This window comes from Oreochromis niloticus, unplaced genomic scaffold, assembly GCF_001858045.2.
Source record: "Oreochromis niloticus isolate F11D_XX unplaced genomic scaffold, O_niloticus_UMD_NMBU tig00007460_pilon, whole genome shotgun sequence".
Lineage (NCBI taxonomy): Eukaryota > Metazoa > Chordata > Actinopteri > Cichliformes > Cichlidae > Oreochromis > Oreochromis niloticus.
Window position 1 is genome coordinate 90,001 of NW_020328586.1, and position 18,799 is coordinate 108,799.

At 41.6% G+C, this 18,799-nt stretch overlaps 1 protein-coding gene and 1 long non-coding RNA gene across 7 annotated transcripts in view; one reads left to right on the top strand and one right to left on the bottom strand.

The window, feature by feature from the left end:
* LOC102079580 (uncharacterized) overlaps positions 1-7,411 on the bottom strand; it is a 29,408-nt gene extending 21,997 nt beyond the window's left edge. For all 6 annotated transcript variants that reach the window (XR_003218281.1, XM_019355794.2, XM_019355795.2 and 3 more), the window contains exon 1: positions 7,283-7,411. Coding sequence is in view for 5 of the 6 variants with exons in the window: in XM_019355794.2 (XP_019211339.1) it covers positions 7,283-7,315 (33 nt within the window). In the remaining variant the exon portion in view is untranslated. The remainder of the gene's footprint in view (positions 1-7,282) is intronic.
* Positions 7,412-7,426: 15 nt separating this feature from the next.
* On the top strand, positions 7,427-15,698 carry LOC109200286 (uncharacterized). Its single transcript, XR_002060472.2, has 3 exons — positions 7,427-7,542; positions 11,998-13,766; positions 15,172-15,698. It is a non-coding gene; the product is annotated as an uncharacterized LOC109200286 (long non-coding RNA).
* Positions 15,699-18,799: the final 3,101 nt, after the last annotated feature.

Below are 18,799 nucleotides of genomic sequence, written 5' to 3' on the forward strand. Positions count from 1 at the left end.
AATATTTTGGGCGCAGTGCATTTTTTTACATACAGGTATAACAGAATAGCTTTAGTGTTCTTGTTTATTTAAACCTGAGGATGAACTTATACAAAATGCAGCAAGATATTAAAAAAACAGTTTTATTGATTAAAAAACACACTATATCGGATTCATATCGGTATCGGCAGATATCCAAATTTATGATATCGGTATCGGTATTGGACATAAAAAAAAAGTGGTATCGTGCCATCTCTAATTTAAATAATTTCATCATTCCAGTGTTTTCAGTGTGGGAGAAAGTACTCAGAGCCTTCAAGTTAAACAGTATGAAAGGCAGCAACAAGTTTAATATTCAGAAACCTAAAGTATGTATCAGCAGCTGAATGGACCTACAAATAAATGTTTGTTTCAGTTCTATGAAGCTTTGGGTATTTTGGATTAGTAGTACTGCTGTGTTTGCTGCATCATTTTGCTGTAATTGTTTATATGCTTTATATATTCTGAGGTAAGTTGATCTATAGCAGTGTTTCCCAAACTTTTCATACCGCGCCCCCCCTGCAATGGCTCTGCCCACACTTTGGGTAGGTCTTATCTATAGTGTTACATCATATTCTATAAGGATGTTCTGTGTTTGTATACTTTTCTGCCCAGTTTGACGTATTTAGCAGAAGTCAGCCTGTTTAAGGCTCTGATATCTATTCTGTATGACTTAAAGCAGTTATGACATGGTCTGAGTTTCTCACCCAATAAAGGAATATTTCATATATCAGTCTACTCTTCATTCTATCAGAAACAGTTATCACAGCTCGTACATTTTCTTTTTACACATAAAAGTAAGCATCGAGCCAAATGTAATAATGCCAACATATTAAACGAACAATATTTGTCTCTTATGTATAATACATCTTAGTGGTGCAACGGATCACGGTTGATCCGAAATCCGAACCGATCCCACTCCACGGTTCGGTACACACGTGATCCAAAGATTCTAAAAAGAAAAAAAAAAAAAGTATGTGTATGGTGCGCGTGGTCAGTCTGTCAAGCTGTAGTTATGGTCAGCGCTAGCGGTCCAAGTAGCGGAGCAGAGGAGTTTGCGGCATTTAAGCAACCTTTTGCTGCCCAGTCCGACCGGGCTAAAGCCATTACAAAAGCTACTGGGGTGTTTAGCTGCAGACGGGAGGCCGTATTCAGTCGTGCAAAACAAGGGGTTTAAACTGTGATGAACGTGCTTGAGCCATGCTATGATAGCTCGTTGCGCATCCACTTCAGTGACAAGATCGTTCCAAGCATGTATGAGTTATGGCTGAACTGTCCCAGGCATCTTCTGTTGCTCTAACTACAAATGGGTGGACCTCCAGGGCAACAGAACGCCACGTGACCGTAACCGCTCGTTATATCACAGCAGAGTGGTAGATACAAAGCCCTGCACTGCCCTATATATTACATTAGATTAGATGAAACTTTATTTATCCCTCGGATGGGTTCCTCCGGGAAATTCAGTTTCCAGGAGCACAGCACCGACAGAAGTTGCAGAATGTGAGCAGAAATATACCATATATACACATATATAAATACAGAGAATACAAAAGGGATAAATAGAATAAATAGGAATAAGAATACAAGGGAACGGCACATTTCAAGTATTATGAGTCTAATACACCGTTGGATATTAACAAAAACTATTGCACAGTGAAATGGCACTACAGCTTACTTGTCCCCCCCCCTCCTTTGTCCCCGTTTCCCCTCCCTCTCCCCTCCAGCGAGGAGTTAAACAGTTTGATGGCGTGTGGGACAAAGGACTTTTTAAGTCTGCTGGTCCTTGACTTTGGGAGAAGCAACCTGTCACTGAACAGACTCCTGTGATGTCATGGCCGTGTGCAGAGGATGCAGAGGATGCCCAGCATGGTCCATTATGTCCATATTGCACCTTAATTAGTTTTTAGATAAGTGCGTGGAATGATTCTTCAGTTGAATGATTTTAATAGGCAAAAAATACTTAGATCTGAAAATTGATCCGATCCGTGACTTAAAACCGTGATCCGATCCGAACCGTGAGACTTTTGATCCGTTGCACCACTAATACATCTGTATATACACTGTCAAAGATACTTGTCTTTGAGTGAAGCTTTAAGGTGATGGGAAATATAAATAACTGCAACTTGAATCTTTGACCCAGAGTTCAAGCTCACTGCTGTAATATATCCTGTAATATGTATATATAGGGCTGTTCGATATAACGATATATATCGGATGACGATATAAAAATGTCTATCATTTCATTTTATGCTATTGTTTGTTTCGTGGTGTCGCAAAATAAACTGTTTACGGCAATATTTTTTCATTATTTTGATGGTCACTGTAGCGGCTATATTAATTTCCACATAAACCTTTCACAATAAAGCTCAAGATCCTGTTGAGACTTTTCAAAATAAACTGAATCACATGAAAGATGCAGAGTATTTACGGATGAGAAGCAAAAAAGAGCTGTCAGGTGCTAAAATATAAACCTTAGATTCAAACGTTAGAACAGGCTTTTCCCCGCAGCACGCTGTGTAATAAATACTCACAAAGAAAATGGCGGCCATTACAACTTATGTCTAAAAATGTATCGTTTCATGCATCAGTTAAAACACTCGACTCCAGGTACACGACGCAAACCACGCAAACCTGAAATCTGTCCTGCCTGGATTCTTTAAAAACGTGAGCTTTCCGACGAGGGAAAACAACACACTAGACCAGGTCTACACCAACATCCCAGATGCTTACAAGGCATCATCTGCCTCATCTCGGACTCTCTGATCATCTCTCTCTGTCCCTGACCCCTGCTTATAAACCTCTAATTCAAAGACAAAAACCACCGGAAAAATCAGTAAGAGTGTGGACCGCGGAAGCCACCACGGCCCTACAAGACTGTTTTGATAACACGAATTGGAGTGTATTTGCAGAAGGATCAGACTTGGAGGGCCACACATCTGCTGTACTCTCATACATCAGCTTCTGTACTGAGAGCGTAACAACAACAAAGACCGTTAAAGTGTTCCCAAACCAGAAGCCATGGCTCAACAGTGAGGTGAGAGCCCTACTACGAGCACGTGACAGCACCTTCAAATCAGGAGACCAACAAGTCTACAAAGAGGCACGCCAATCTCTGGTTAAAGGCATAAAAGAAGCCAAGCGCAAATACAAACAGCGCATCGAGGAACACTTTAACACAAAGAACTCCAGAAACATGTGGCAGGGGATCAAGACACTCACTGGCTACAAAGACAGTTGCACACAAACCAACTCCCCAGACATCACCTTACCTGACACCCTAAACCATTTCTTCGCCCGCTTTGACCAAGAAAACAGAGACACCATCACCCATCCTGCCATTACAGAGAGGGATGACGCTCCCATCCAGCTGGAGCAGCACCAGGTCAGAGCCACACTGCGCAGAGTCAACACGAGGAAAGCAGCTGGTCCTGACGGTGTAGCCGGTAGAGTGCTTAAAGCATGTGCAGACCAACTAGCAGAGGTTTTCACCACCATCTTCAACCTCTCACTGCTACAGTATTAGTACCATCCTGCCTTAAGTCAGCCACCATCGTTCCAGTGCCCAAGAAGAACACAGTGAGCTGCTTGAATGACTATCGTCCAGTTGCTTTAACACCCATAATTGCCAAATGTTTCGAACAGCTCATCATGCCACACATTAAAGCTGCCATCCCTGCAAACCTCGATCCATACCAGTTTGCATACAGGGCAAACAGGTCGACAGAGGATGCCATAATAACAGCTCTTCACACAGCCCTCACACACCTGGACTGTAGTAACACCTATGTGAGAATGCTGTTTGTGGACTTCAGCTCTGCCTTCAATACAGTTCAACCCCACAAACTGGTTAATAAACTAAGCAACTTAGGACTCAGCAGCTCACTGTGCAGCTGGATACTGGACTTCCTGAGAAACAGACCCCAGAACGTAAGAATGGGAGAGCACACCTCCTCCACCCTCATTCTGAATGTGGGTGTCCCACAGGGGTGTGTCCTCAGTCCCCTCTTATACTCACTTTTCACCCATGACTGTTCATCAATCCACACCAGTAACACCATTATAAAATTTGCTGATGACACCACTGTCATAGGACTGATGGACAACAACGATGATTCAGCCTACAGAGAGGAGGTTCAGCATCTGAAGCGATGGTGTGACGACAACCTGCATCTGAACACAGCCAAGACCAAGGAGATGGTAATCGACTTCAGAAGAACAAAGCGATCTGAGCACTCTACCCTCTACATTGATGGGGAGGAGGTAGAAAGGGTAGAAAGCTTTAAGTTCCTCGGAGTCCACATCTCGGCCGACCTTACCTGGTCCACAAACATCTCCCACCAGGTAGCGAAAGCACAACAAAGGCTGTACTTCCTCAGGAAACTACGTCAGGCCCAATTACCCCAAAGACTGCTAGTAAACTTCTACCGCTCCACCATTGAGAGCCTTCTGACTTACTGCTGCACACTCTGGTTCAACCGCTGCACCGCGGGGGACAAGAGGAAACTGCAGCGGGTGGTGAGGGCAGCAGAGCGGGCAATCGGCACTTCACTAACCCCCCCTCAGAGACATCTATACTGGCAGACTTCAGCAGAAAGCCAGCATCATCATCAAAGACCCCTCACACCCTGGACACTCACTTTTTTCCCCCCTTCCCTCTGGTAAACGCTACAGGTCCATCAGGTCAAAGACAAACAGACTCAACAGAAGTTTTTACCCACAGGCTGTCAAACATGCCCTACCTCCACCCTGATTGGAGGATAACTGCACTGCCAACACTCATGGACATTACACCTTATTTATAAATCGTATTTCTGTTCATACTTCAATGCAACCAACACCCATCCATCCATCCATCCATTCGCATCCGCTTATCCTTTTCAGGGTCGCGGGGGGCGCTGGAGCCTATCCCAGCTGTCATAGGGCGAGAGGCGGGGTACACCCTGGACAGGTTGCCAGTCTGTCGTAGGGCCAACACACAGGGACAGACAACCATTCACACTCACATTCACTCACACATTCACACCTAGTGACAATTTCGATTATCCAATTAACCTATTCCCACAAGCTGCATGTCTTTGGATGGTGGGAGGAAGCCGGAGTACCCGGAGGGAACCCACGCAAACACGGGGAGAACATGCAAACTCCACACAGAAAGACCCCGGCCTGATGGTGAAACTGAACTCAGGACCTTCTTGCTGTGCGGCAACAGTGCTAACCACCGTGCCACCGTGCTGCCCCAACCAACACCCTTACCTCTTTAAACTGTATTTATTATAACATTATTCAGTATAGTTCCAACAGCACCCCCCCCACTCAATGTGCAATATCATCCCCCCCACACACACACACACTCAATGTGCAATATCACTGATCACACTGCACCTCTCAATGCACCTGCTAGTTAGATGGCATGTATGTGTATGTATATAGATGTAAGTGTGTATGTGGAAATATGTGTGTGTACGCATGTACGGATGCAAATATGTATATATACATATATGTATGTATGTGCGTGTATGTTTGCAGGTGTATGTATAACTTGTACATATCTTTTCTTGTGTAAATGTAAATTTGTCTGTTATTGTGTAAATACATTCGCTATTGTGTACTCCACACATATGGAGAGATGCCAAACTGCCTTTCACTGTTCTTGTAACAGTGACAATAAAAAGCTATTCTATTCTATTCTATTCTATACATATATATATATATATATATATATATATATATATCATAATAATCTGACAATACATATATTATTGGCCATATTATATTTACATTACCACAGTGAGATGATTTTAGTCTCATGAACAACATTAGCTAATTGTTATTTACTAACTAATCTTAAAATGACTGTTCAGTACAGAAATGAAGCCCAACAATCATGTTTTACAGTCCCGTGGTCTCAGCCTCAGATACTCAACTAATCAAAGTGATGTCATGACAAAAATGAATGACCAACAAAACATTTTTTCTCCTTCATTTCTGTCAAACAAAGCTGTATGAAACCTTTCTCGCGGTTAGTATCATGGTTGCTAGGCAACCTGAACAGCACGACGAAGGCTAGACCGTCCCATTTCACAAGCCTCTCACTTCCGCACTTCTCGTACTTATAGTACGCACCGTACGTAGTAGTACTGCGCGTACTTCAAGCGTGCAGACCCTGAATTGGGACACAGCCTGTATGGCATTATTTTTGTGACACTATTCTGAGCGCACGTAAAAAAAAAAAAACTTTGAGAGCACATGAAAAAAGTTTGCAGGTACAAATGTTGCATTTTGAGGAGAAATTTATTTTGAGCGAAGAAAAGCTGAATTTGCATTTGCGCTCGCTCGCAATGTGTTGCTGGCGCTCTCAACATTTCTGCCCGTGCGCGCTCAACTCTTTCTCTATCTCCTTAAAACTTTAGAGCACTTATGGAAATATGTGATGTCTTGATGAATCAAGCAGATATTTGAAGTTTACACAGCACCATTCTCACATGAAAATATCTTAAAAGTTTATTTTGTGACCCAGAAAGAGTAATATTTCAAACTCCGCCACTCTGTGGTCCTCCGCCACTGCCTCGTTTGAGTTTTGGATGAAATGGATTCTGGGATATTGCATTTCGTCACTTCGAGCTGATTGGAAACCAGAACAGCCAATCAGATTTTTTTGCATCCAAGTCTGTCAGTTGAGCGCGCACGGGCAGAAATGTTGAGAGCGCGAGCACCACATTGCGAGCAAGCGCAAATGCAAAAACTGAGGGAGAGGGGCTGCAATTGTGTGTGTGTATGGATAATAGCAAACACTGAAATACATTTTTTGCACGCAGCAATGAATTTTGTTCACTCAAATTCAGCTTTTCTTCGCTCAAAATAAATTTCTCCTCAAAATGCAACACTTGCACCTGCAAACCTTTTTTACGTGCGCTCAATTTTTATTTTTTTAAGTGCGCTCAGAATAGTGGCACAAAAATAACGCCATAAGCCTGGGTCGCTCCATCTTTTTGCTGTGACGCCTTAAATTGGTCATGTGATTTTGGCGCCGGCAGTCTGTCAACCGCAGAGGTTATTGTGTTAATTCAAATTCACTAAGAACATAATGACTATGCATTCAGATCACAAGTCTGATTGCAATACCTGCCACACAGGACAGGGTTAAAAAAAAAGAATAAGAAAAAAGCAAAAAAACCACAAACAAAAACACAAAAACAAACAAAAAAAAAAAACCCGACAAGGTACCTGTTTGCATTCATGTAACTTTTGAAAGTTATCTTCCTACCTGAGAGCTGGTACCTTCAAATTCGTCATCCATGGTGCTTCTAAACTCTCACTACAACAATCCGCTTCCTGACTCATGATCACATGACATAGATGATTATGATTGGCTGCTCAAATGCTCATTAGGGGCGGAGCATTTCTATAACATTAGTTACCATAGGGCTTTGGAGCGTGATGTCACGGGGGTGGGGATGGAAAGGATTTTGGCCTGATGCACCATTTTTGTGGTCAAAATAAAGCGCAAGCGAAAAAGGAGCGAAGGTACTGTGAGATTATTATGCTATCATATGTTACCGTATATCTGTTGAATTAATATACTGCTGTAGTTCATATTATACCCCTTAGTATAGAGTGTGTGATTAGTATGTAGTTTTAGTTTGCATTATACTTCTGACTTAAAAGAGTGTGAAAATCATTAGATCTATTGGATTGACCTGTAGTACTCGATACTGTTGAATGGGTGACACTGTTGTTTGGTATTTCATGGTGCTGAGCTAAGAAGAGAATATTGTGTGCAGAAGGCCTTGTCATGCTGATAATAGAAGAGACACACCACATTCAATACCCCCACCTTTACAGAGAACCGAAAGACAGGGAGCCAAGGCCATAAGTCAGGCTCGCTAGGAGTTAGAAAACATGTGAAGGTTTAGATTTTATGACTAGGTGGGGGCCAACGGAGGTTATAAGAGCTTGTGAAACCCTCCACCATTTTGAGATTTGCTGTGACCCTCTGCATGCATGTCTCCCCATCCGGATGGTTCATGCTCATAAAGTGTTGAATTGTATGGAATAAATAATTGTTGATTGAGCATTTATACACCGAGTATTGTCCTTCCTTCAGCCCAAAGATTAAAAGAATTGGGAGATTTTAACAGTACACACAACAGCCATGGTTCCTATTTGCTGTGTGGTCGGCTGCAATGTTCGATCGCACAACCGGCAAGAGAATAAGCTTGAAAGTGGTTTATCTTTTCATTCTTTCCCAACCTGGAAGCAACATGAGGCAGCTTGTGTATCAGATGTTACCAAACGAAGGCATCTAGCCCAGTGGCGGAGCGGGGGGGGGTGGCTTACTGGGCTTAAGCCCGGGTTGTTTTTTCAGAAGCCCGGGGTCTTTTGAAGTGTATTTTTTTCATAGTTATGCCTGGCTGACAACTGTATAAAACAAAAACTACACACAATATTCTTAGAGAGTCTTAACTTACATGTGTGTTTATTTCATATTTTCAGTTGTTACCCTCCACAGCTAAATAAATCGGTTTCAGTAATGTACTGATATACAGGAATGGACATAAGGGGCTTCTTTCAAAGAAAAAACTCTGGTAGATGTTATTTTATATATTATGCTTTGTATGTTGATCAGTATATTCCTATGCAAAACAAGAGGAATTTCAATACACAGCAGTATATTCACAGTTTAAACCAGATGTTTACATACACTTTATGGAAAACACAAGAACATTTTTTTACTGTACAACATCAATTTAGAGTAAACTTGTTTTATTTTGGATAAATAAATATTGAAATATCTTTTGAATTAGTTAAATGTCAGAATAAAGAGAGAGAGAGCTGTCTATTTTTTATCACTTTCATCAAATTTAGGAGTACATATACACTAAGTGTATTGTTAATTAATAAGAACACTCCAGACGATTCCATTCTGAGCTTAAGAAGCTTCTGATAGGTTAGTAGAGTCCATGTGAGTAAATTGGTGGCACACCTGTGGATGCATATAAGGCAAAACACAGAGCCTGTTTCTGTGACATGGGAAAATCAAGAGATGTCAACCAAAACACCAGGAAAAGAATTGTGGAGCTCCATAAGTGTGGCTCATTTTTAATACAATTTGGTGCCATTTACAATTAAGAAATACAGATAGTTTCTCTCTGGGGTTTTCCTGCTATTTTCATTTTGTCATCAGTGTCTAGTACTGCTCCATGTTTCAGCCATTGCTTCTGTTTGTCCTGCAGTACAGATAGTGGAATGGTGTGATTTTCATGAGTTGTTAATAAGACTGTGGTTGCTATGGCTGCTGCTTTTGCAGCTTTGTCAGCAAAATTGTTTCTGTTAGAGTAAATTGTTAAATGTTTGTCATTTTTATGCTTACCATCCATCTCTACATTGTTTAACTGTGGGATGAAAGGAATTCCACAGTCCCCTCCCCAGATTCTCGAGGTTCTGGGTGAGGGGCTGTAGTCTTTTATTACAGACACATCCTTGTGAAGGTCTTTTTGATGTAAGCTTCCTGCCCAACAGGAGGCCACACACACACACACACACACACACACACATTCCTACTTACATATAGAAGTTCACACATATACATACAATGCCTTGTCTTAGAACCATGTGGGCGTTGCTTTGCTGTGTGAACTGTTTCTCAATAAAAGGCAGCGAGAGGAGGCCATTGTTGGGGTCATTTTCGTGTTAGACACAGACGATACCTCCCTTGCAAGTAAAAATGATCGATCGCAGCCTTGTTTTCTTTCACGGGAATAAGTCTCAAAAACCAGCGGGGCTTGTGGAAACACAGACCCAACATTTATTTGGTTCTTTGAGCCGGAAGCCTAACACATCGCATCCACCGCGAGGAGAGGGAGAGGACGCCACCGCAATGTCTGGGATGATTGACGGAAAGCCCCAGTGTTTTGCTTTGTCACCAGGCCGGAAAGTTTGCGTCTGAACTCCCCTCGGGATGGATGGCGATTGACGGGCTATAGAGACTCTTCCCATGAACGGAAACAACACGAACAGTGAGTACAGAAGGCCTTAGAGAGCGGCTACGTGACCCTGCGTTGAACGCAGGTACGGGAGACGCAGGCTTCGCCGCCGTGTGGGGCGTAGAGACAACCTAGGTTCGGTGACTCCGCCGTGAGGAGAGTTCGGAATCTCCGCCATTTGGGGCGTTAGGAGAGTGTCCGATGGTTGAATTCTCCGCCATATGGGGCGTTTGAGAGCTTTCAACAGAGAGCGCTAGCTGTGCGTGTAGACGCAAGCGATATGCCTATTGTGTGTGTGTGTGTGCGGGCCAGACGTGGTCTGCATGAGTGTGGCTGATTGTTGTCTTGTAATGGAGAATAAACTGTGTAAGTCTGCCTTGAAAGAGGATGAAATACACTGCAAAGTTTTTATTGGGCAGCACGTGGTGTGTGGATCGTTGACAAATGAAGTGAAATTGTGCTTTAAGCAGAAGCGAGTGTGAGTGTGTTTGATGTCACGGTGTGTGTGTGAAGGTATCCAGCTGGGGCAGACGTGATTCTGCAGGTCACCTGCCCAGTGGAGAAAAAGAAATAAAATAGTTGTGTTGGTGAATGATAGCACGAAGAGTGTTTGGTGTTTCTCAGCCTGAAACAGCTGTAATGCTACTTTCTTTTTTTTTTTTTTGGAGAAAAGGACAGTTTAAAAAAAAAAAAAAGAGAGAGAGATGTGTGTTGTTTTAAGCAGTGATGACAATAATGAAAATGTGATGAGAGAGGAACACAAAAACATACAGAAAATGCATTAACTATACTAACCCTACATGCATACACAATAAATGATACTGATGAAGACCAGACAGCATCTTAAGCATGAGATTCTGTTTGTCATCTTGTCCAAGTCACTAGTAAGATGAAATTGATACATAGACTAGTGGACTGAATATTATTAGTAGGACAGATGACTGCATCATAGAGGAAAACAGAATGCTGATGAGGGGTCTTAAATGAGTGAGCTGATTGTGAGTTTCTGGTGTGTGAAGAAGTTTTAACATGGCACACATTTGGTTACATGAGAAGAAACATATTATGTGATGAGACAACAGGGTTATGCTGTATGTTGTGTGTGGCTGATTGGATGAATGTTTGAGATTAAACTGGCTGTTGATTTGTCTTTTGTTACTAAGTTGAGCCTGCCAATTGGGTTGGTACGATTTATCCCCCTGGCATGAAAAACACGTGTCATGCCTTAAACAAGGCCTTTCTTTCCTTTGCTTTCCTTTATTTTCTTTCTTTTCTTTTTATTTTGTTACTTTCATGGTGCACTGAAGGTTTTGTTTGATAATTTTTCTGTCATCTAAGCAGATCTGAACATTGAATAGGAAGAACTACACAACATGTGGCTGTAAAGTGAGCTGCTCCAAAATTAAAATGGGCTCAGGAGAAAGTCACTTATTTGGGACAATTAGGAAACAAGTTCCTGTCCAAAAGGATTCAATGAGGAGACCAGTCTAAAATTCTTCTTTTTCTTTTTGAAGTGTTGTTGTTTTGCGGATGTATCTCTGTGAGTGACAAACTTAAGGAAAGTCACTGATTACAATGTGGAATGACGTTGAGATGTTAAATGATTTGGAACGAATTATGGAAAAAAGTATGAGTTTAATGAGTTTAGAATAAACCTGCGATGATACTTGTCTCTGTGATGCTGAATACTTTATTACACTTATGAGCTGCAGTTGGTTGCAAATGTGAAGTTGTTTTAACTTTAAGACTTTGTCTTCTAGGATACAGGCTGGAGCTGGGAGTTAAACAAGCTAAACATTTAATTGCTGACTAATGTGTTTTTACACAGGATTACAGGTTGAAGTGAAGCGGCTCCAAGGGACAAACCCTGGAGATTGTTTTAGGGAGACTGTGCAACATTCTTGTACATGTCTCATTGGGGAGTTGACACATGGCAAAAGCCATGTGGCGATAGGAGTGTCATTTTTTTTTTTTTTTTTTTTTTTTTAATTTGTAGATGTCGTGAGGTGCCATGACGAGAAGGAGTGACTGAGAGGATCATCCACAAGATGGGAGCTGAGGCCTGGAGAAAGTCTTCAGGAACATCAGAGATCACCTTCAGCACAGAGAGCTGTGCTACTGGGCTTCCAGGAGATTGTCATGTGGAGACTCTGCACAGCAAAATCTTAAATAAGATAAGAGTTTCGACGTTGACGTTGAGGAAGACAACTAAGCTGTACGACGTGCTCTGTCTTAAAAATCTTCAGCACCGTTGGAACGTGAGAACCTGAGGGAGCGTGCCAAGCTCCAAAAAGTGACAGCGCAGAGGAGGTCCAGCGATGGACTTGTGGTTCTGTAAACAGCACAAATACCAGGTGACTGTGAAAAACCTAACAGCACTTTTTCCACAGGTGAAGCCAGTAACTTACTATCCTAACAGATTAGCTCTAGTTGCTTGTGCTTTACCTCCATGCGTGAGATCAGTATGTGCTTCTTTCGTTTTGCCAATGAAAGAAGAGGGCACTTCTCACGAGTGTAGAGAGCACGTGGAGAAGCAGTGTGAGCCAGGGATGACTTAACAGATGTGCCACTTGTTGAGGGAAAGGTTTGGTTTGTTGATGGGTTGAGTTTTACAACAGCAGAGGGACAGACTAAAACAGGTTTTACTGTAGTAGATGGTGAGAAAGTTATCTGTGCAGGACAACTAGCATGTTTCATATTTGCTTGAGCAGCAGAGATAGTAGCTTTAACGGAAGCGTGTAATGCTGAAGAGAGACAAAATACACTGATAGCCAATATGCATTTGCTACATTACACTTCTTTGTAGTGCAGTGGGTGAGACGAGGTGTGACAACCTCTATAGGGAAGCCTGTAGAACACGCCAAACTCTTGCAAAATCTGCTGGAGGCAGTGTTATTACCCAGTAGAATTGCCATTTGTAAATGTGTAGCACACATGTGAGGGAAAGATCCAGTTGCATTAAGGAATGCTTTTGCACATAGGATCGCAAGAGAGGCAACTTTAGGAAAACATGGTGTTAATATTTTAGCACTGCAACACCAGTAGACGTTGCCTATTATGCGAGATGCACTGGCAGACATGCAGGCCCACTCACCTACTGCAGGAAAACAGTTGTGACTTACAGAAGGAGCGAGCTTGCAGGATGGTGTTTATTATCTGTGTGATAAACCAATACTGTCTTAGAATTTGTATAAGACTGCTGCTATTTTGAGCCATGGGCTATGCCATGTCTCCACAGGGGGGAGAAGATGATGGCAGCAGTAGTTTATACTCTAGGATTAAATACCTTTTAAAAAAAAATTTGCAGGGAGAGAGAACTAATGGAACAGTAAAGCTAAGACTCAGGAAGTCAATGGAAGAGACAGGCAGGACATGGTTAGACTGTGTAGAATTAGTTAAGATGTACATGAGGATTACTCTAACAGAGAACGGTCTGACTCTTTGAGATTATATATGTTAGAGCATTTAGAGTTCTAGTCTTCTGTAGTGATGATAGAAGAGCAGAAGAGAGAGCATATTAGCAGATTAGATGCTTAAAATGTTTAAAAATAAAGAAGTCTTGAGAACAAATGATCTGCCAGATGATTCTGTTTCTCCGCAGGAGCAGAGTCTGAAGTCTGGAGATTTGATGTTGATAAGGCCATGGAGAGGAAGTGCTGGTCCAGTCCACGGTGGGAAGGTCCCTATCAGGTGCTGCTGACGACGCTCACAGCAGTGAAGATTGCTGGAAGAAACACTTGGATACATCAAGCGCACTGCAAGAAGGTAACACACTTCCTGGCCGACTCTGGGTGATGGTGAAAAGGCCAGCGGTACAAAGGAGGGAGTATATCTCTAGGACCTCTCGTCTCAATCCTGGTGAAGAAACCAACGGATCCAAAACCCAACTTAGAATGGCTGGGAATGTGCTGTTCGCCTTCTTGACCCTGTGGACCCCGAGTGGAATGACAGGGAGCGCAATGGGACGGAGCAAACCACACCCAGTACCCGCATGGGTTTTCAACTAACTACTGGTGGCAGTTTAAGAACAAAACCGCTCACATAAAGAACGAGACCAATTGTTATGCTAGTGATGCCACTGGCTACACATTCTTCTGGACTGTGGCCATATAGCATCACTGAGAGCGAGACAGTTGTTTGGTTGCCTTAGCAACACATCCAGGAGTTAAAGTACTTGGAACACTGCCAACTTTTCAACTCCTCTGAACCTGAATGGAAGGTTGATTCACCAGTAGCTGGGAAGGTGAACTGCTCTGGTAAGACAGACCTGCTAGTCTGACTCCAAGAATCTGACTTGCTGCAGGACATTGAACAGCTAAACAAACTGGAAACAGGCCAGTTGCCTATGTGTATGAAGGGCAATGGATTAGTCCAAGTTGGAGATTTACCATGGAATTTGTGCAAGATCACCTATTCTTTGTGTCCTCTGCAAGAAGGATGTAAACAGAGAAGCTTTTGTCTACATTTACATCACGAACACTTCTCTAAGCTGGTTGAGGTTTTGAACCAAGAAGAACAAAACACCTTGATCCAATTTCCTTTACAAAGCTTTTCCTGCGGCCACAACAGTTTCCCTTTGTAATTTCAGAGCTGCACATTTGCAAATTGCTAAATGTCGTATCACATGAGGAGTTTCCTCCCATGTAAACATATGTGTGCCATGATAAAACCTTCCTCCACACACTAGAAATAAGAAACTAATTTCAACCCTCTGTTACATCTTATTCACTTATTTTATAATCAAGTCATTTTTTCTAATCTAGTATCAGTCAACTAATTTGCATATCAGCTCATATCATCACTGATCAAGAAACTTGAAGATTAGAATGTAAGCCACGGCAGCTGTTGCTGTGTGCGTGCGTGTGTCTGTGTGTTTGTTTGTGAACGGAGAGCCGCAATCCACAATTTACTATGCACATTCTAAAAAAATTTATTGAATTTCATATTTTTGTTTAATCAATGACATTAATTAATGACATGATATGTTTAAAGAGTAATTTAAAAAGTAATTCTTGTTCATCTTATGTTGGACAAATGTGTACCACATTACCAAAAGTATCTGTTATCAAAAGTAGATAGCAAAAAAAGAACTCTAAAATATGCAGTTGTATGTATTCATTGTTTTTTTTAATATTGACGATTTTATTAATTTGTTGTTTATATTTTTCAGATAGACGAAACTGTCATTCCATTAATGACAGACAGTGACCTGGCAAAGTACATCCCCAAAGTTGGCGATAGAGTCTCCACTGTGGCCTTTTGCAGACAAGCAACACTGTCACGGACGTCACCATCCAGGAAAGAATCTATATTCTCAAGGCTACAACAAAGACTGACAGGAGCTGAGGGAATGCCTCCTAAAAAGAGATTGTCTCAGTGGGCAGAAAATACAAATGCAAAACGAACAGTGAGACGAATTGAGGTTGGCTGGATGCATTTTGATGAGGAGAAGGACGGGTTCAAACAGGTGAAGTCTGTAAGTGGTGGTGGAACAAGGCATTTATCTGTAGATAAAAATGAAACAGTGTCAAATATCAAACTTATGGCTGAAAATCTTTTTTCCCCAGTGGTATCTCAAAAAACCCCAAAAGTCTTTGTTGGGATTCAGAGATTCTTTTATTGCTGCCATATAACCTGCCTTATGATAAATGCATTAAGAACATGTTTTACAGCATTATTTTATCAGTAATATTTCTTACAGGGTTCATATTGCATTGAATATGTTTGTCATCACATTCATTCTATTCACAGGTTTAGTTCATTTTATACACATTGCATATCTGTGCTTGTTTAGAGTTGATGTTCCATCCAAGAGGGTTTTAAGCTTCACTGGTGAGAGTGTCCAGGTGATACATGTTGAGGGAAGATGAGAAAATAGCAGGTTAATTGCATGCATGCTTACAATACACATATTAATCTAGTAGCAGGCCTGAGCGAAGGCCCAAGTGTCTTCTGCTTTTCTTTGAGACCTGCTGCAATTCTGTCTACTTAGTGATTGGTGACGAGGGTCAATTATTAGCCCTTAGAGACCCTGAAGCTTGAAGTTTATTACCTTAAAAGGCAAGTGTTATAGAAAAGAGAAGTTACATGTCTGTTTATAGTTATTAGAGATGTACAAGCTGTACCCTTGTCTGTAAACAATGACTGTACATAATGTATTTTTGACCTGTGTTGACGTGTATGTGTGGGCGTTAATTTTCTATGCTATAAAATCAGCATTCATTGTATTTTTGTCAGAGGAAGACATATGCTGATGTTTCTTCTCCGGTGTTAATAAACTCATCGTTTGATTGCACTTGTCTGGTGCCTCCGTCGTTTGTTGTTCTGGTCTCCAATTGATTGATATCGCACGATATCTTCCACACTATTCAACTCATATTGAGAGCTCACAGATGCATGTGGATGCTTCCAGTACAGTTGATGAGTTGTGTAAGCAAAGTAAGGTCAAAATTCTGTGACTTTATCTGTGTACCAGAAAGAAAACACAACAGCAGCCCGCAGACGTAGAGGCCGATCATGCAATAACCCAGCCCTCTGTGGTAGATCTCACTGACAATGAACATAATCAGGCCGCTGATGATCTGTTGGTGGAAAACATAAATTCAGAACCATCAAACCACTTTGTAATTAATGATGGAGCTTCCATAAGTGGATATTTGGAACTGAATGACACATTACCATGGGATGGTCTGCCAAATGTAGGTGAAAGTGACGATTCTGATGCAGTTGTTATTATTAGTAGGGATAACAGGGTGGATATTAGTGTGGTTGAACTAAACCCTGAAACACTGTTTACAGAAAAAGAGTCTGATCCACCTCATCACACATTGTCTCTCTCACCGGGCCTGACAGGAGAGGCCAATATTCCTGACCAAGCACCCCCTGAACCACGATCTTGTCCCGTAATACTGACTGTTAGAAGAGGTCATTGTCTTACTGATTTGATCAGTGCCTTTAAGGACTCAAACATTATTTCATCTGAGGTCAATATCAAAATGTTGTTACCAAATGGAGAGCTTGAACAGGGGGAAGGAAGTGGTGTTTTGCGGGACTGCCTGACAGAATTTTGGATGGATTTCTATGACAGCTGCACATTGGGAGTTGAGGTGAAAGTCCCATTCATCCAGAATGACTTTCAGTGTGAAGAATGGCAGGCTAGAGTGTTTGTTGTAGGGTGGAAACAAGCTGGTTACTTCCCAGTGAAGCTTGCAATACCCTTTCTGGAGGAGATATTGTACGGCTCGACAACCAGTAGTTTAAAAGATTCCTTTCTTTTGTACGTCTCACAAGAAGAGCGATCTGTTCTCCTGAAGGCTTTGGATGACTTCAATTCAGTGGATACAGATGAATTGCTGGAAGTACTTGATGCACATGAGTGCAAGCAGGTCCCTACCAAGGACACACTACTCCCTTTTTTGGCACAGATAGGACACAAAGTACTTATTCAGGCCTCAATGTTTGTAATCAAGTGCTGGCGTCCCGTTGTGGGTTCTGTAGCTGGTTTACTCCCACCAGAAGGACTGCATCATTTCATTGCAGAAAAAAAAACAACTGTAAAAACAGTGAAGGAGCTTCTAATCTTTCCAGAGGAGATGCCAGCAGCCCAGTCAACAGTTTCTCGTTACCTGAAAAGGTACATTGGAGAAATTGATTTCAATTATCTTCAGCTTTTCCTGCGGTTCTGTACAGGATCCAATCTGTTGGATAAAGCCATACTAATTGAGTTCATAGAAACTACAGATTTCCTCCGCAGACCACAATCCCACACATGTGGATGTGTACTAAAGCTGCCCCTTGGTTATCCCAGCTATCCAGACTTTTGCAGTGAATTTTACAGCATTCTCGCAAGCTCTATGTGGGTGATGGATGTGGTGTAGGTCAGTGTTTCCCAACCTTGGTCCTCAAGGCACTCTGCCCTACACGTTTCAGGTTTTCCACCCTAACAGTTCATAGAAACACGGGTGTAGTTAACAGTAACATGAAGGAATGAATGTGAATGTTCATTAGACTGGGTGGTTACGTTCTCTTAACAGTGTAGCCCGTTGTGCCTTTTCATGTGCAGCCTTTTTTTTTCATCTGGTCAGTAAGTGCTTTCTTAGTTTTCCCCCCCAATTAAAATAGTAAGCTAAAGGGAATGTTCAGGTCTTTTGAAGTGGAGTTACCTGTAGTAGACAGCACTTAGCACTCTGACTTTGCAGAAGCAGCAGTGAGTGTTGGAGACAATATAAGGCAACAAATTGCTTGGGGAATGAGACCACAAAACAACACCAGTTGAAAATACATATTTAAATAATATTTTCAGTGCTTCACCTGGTGGGAATCTGTACACTAAACATAGAAGTGCATCTGTTCCTGCTGCACACATTGTTACTGTGTTTCTGGTTAGTGCCAAAATTAATTGCTAATTTTAATATTCTAATACTTTTTTAGTACAGGAAGAGTAACAAATATTTCAAATATAGCATACAGTAACAGTTCTTAAAAACTGGAAGATTGTTGAGTGCTGTCTACTGTATATACAAACATAAGTACAACACCATTACAAATACCACATTCCAACTGATTAAGCATGTCCTATATTAAAGTATTTCAGATGTTTGCAGAAATCTTAATAGAAACAAGAATGTGAATCTTTATGTTCTTAATGGGTTTAGAAGAAAAGTTGTCAATTACAGAGACTGATTACATTGTAAAGAGGTTTGTATAACATTTTGGAAATAACTGTTATGTTATCCTGTTATTATATGCAAAATACAACCTGTTTTTGAGTATGGTGTATTTTGAAAGAGACCTGGGGC